Source organism: Alligator sinensis, unplaced genomic scaffold, assembly GCF_000455745.1.
Source record: "Alligator sinensis unplaced genomic scaffold, ASM45574v1 scaffold611_2, whole genome shotgun sequence".
In the NCBI taxonomy this organism is placed as follows: Eukaryota; Metazoa; Chordata; order Crocodylia; family Alligatoridae; genus Alligator; species Alligator sinensis.
In genome coordinates this window covers 2,449,824-2,451,260 of record NW_005841869.1, presented here as the reverse complement: position 1 = coordinate 2,451,260, position 1,437 = coordinate 2,449,824, and the positions used below count along the sequence as shown (strand labels likewise).

Sequence of the window (1,437 nt, the reverse complement as noted above, 5' to 3'; positions counted from 1 at the left end):
TTCAGCAGAGCAGCGTGCAGGACCCGCAGAGTACTATTGTTGTCCAGTTTTTTTAAGTTTCTGTTATTTGGGAAATGCTCGTCTTTTGAAATCTTTAGGAAATGCTTCCCGGAGGCTCTGAGCAGCCCCGTGCCGGTTGGGGTGCTCTTGCCAAATTCCAGTCAAGTCTGGTGTTCTGGCAAAGCCTGGCTCTTCTGTGGACATGGGTCAGCTTGCAGGGAGTTTGGGGGCCTGCTCTGATAGTCGTCCACCCACACTCAAGTTCCTTCTTTGCCCCACGTGATCCTGGGTCCCCCTCCTCCCGGCTGCACCCACTCACTAGCTGTAGGCAGAGACATCCGCTCCCTTCCTCCGCCCTGTTCCTCCCTCTTGTTCACTTCCAGGGGATTCGGTTTTCCTTCCAAAGTGGAACCACAAACAGATTTCAAAACCTCAAAGCATGGCAGGAAATGGCCCTGTTGCCCTCCGCTCAGCTGGAGCACGCATCCCTGGTCATTCAGCGCATCCGCAGACTGAAGTAGAGATGTAGCGTGGCCGTGCAGGCAGAGCTCGGAGGAAAATGTATTTTTAATAACAAAAGGAAAATTGTAAGCAAGGCCTAGCCTGGGTGACAGAGCTTCCTGGTGAAAAGATTAGGCTGGCACTTGCAATAAAAAGAGCCTGCTTTTTGCAGCACGTAATCGCTCAGCGGTGGGCGCGCGTTGTCCGTGCGTCGGCGTGTGGTGCAGCACGTAAGCATCACCTGCCCTCTTCCGCGCGGCACCTGCTAGGACAGCACCCCAAACGCGTGCGCAAAGACGAGTATTGGTGAGATGTTAGCTGTGCCGAGCATCGGGGCAGGTAAGTGCTGCAGGGCAGTGAGGCGCACGGCTTTGGGACAAGGAGGCGCGTTGGGACAAGGACATCACGTTGTGCTCGCGTCCGTTATGCGCGCGCACGGACTCTCCTGCTTGCTCCGCCGCATTTAGCAAACTTGGTGTCATTAGTCCTTCTGGAATCGGACGTTCAGGAGGACCCCGCCTTAGATGGCTCATTCAGGGTGAAGCCTGTCTGGTGGGAATGTGCTGGGAGAGCCGGGGCTCCGGCCTGGCGCCCTTTTTGGTAGGCATGGGCTTGGCTCACAGGTCCCAACGCTTTTTCCCAACAGACAGCAGCAGTAGAAGTTTTAGCAAAATGGTATTTTTATTTTTTTTTGCCTGAAAAGTACAGCTCCACAACGTGTCACGGAGCCCTGTGCTCCCGGCAGGCAGGCAGACACGTGCAGAAATGATCTGGAATCAGAAATCGCTTGGTTTTCTCTTGCCTCTGAAGCTTTGGATGTGACAACTCCATAACTCCCTTTTCTCTTCCTGTTTCCTTCAGCCTTGTAAAGCCCATGCGACACTATACAGTCTTCCTCTCTGAGGACTCTTCTGATGATGAATTTCAGCAGGAAGC

General features: G+C 53.9%; 1 protein-coding gene across 1 annotated transcript in view; it reads left to right on the top strand.

Moving 5' to 3' along the window:
• Positions 1-1,437, top strand: part of DENND1A (DENN domain containing 1A) — a 274,774-nt gene that overhangs the window by 264,340 nt on the left and 8,997 nt on the right. Inside the window, 1 exon segment of the mRNA XM_025194283.1 lies at positions 1,363-1,437. This exon segment is cut by the window's right edge and continues 10 nt beyond it. Within this exon segment, the coding sequence (XP_025050068.1) occupies positions 1,363-1,437 (75 nt within the window).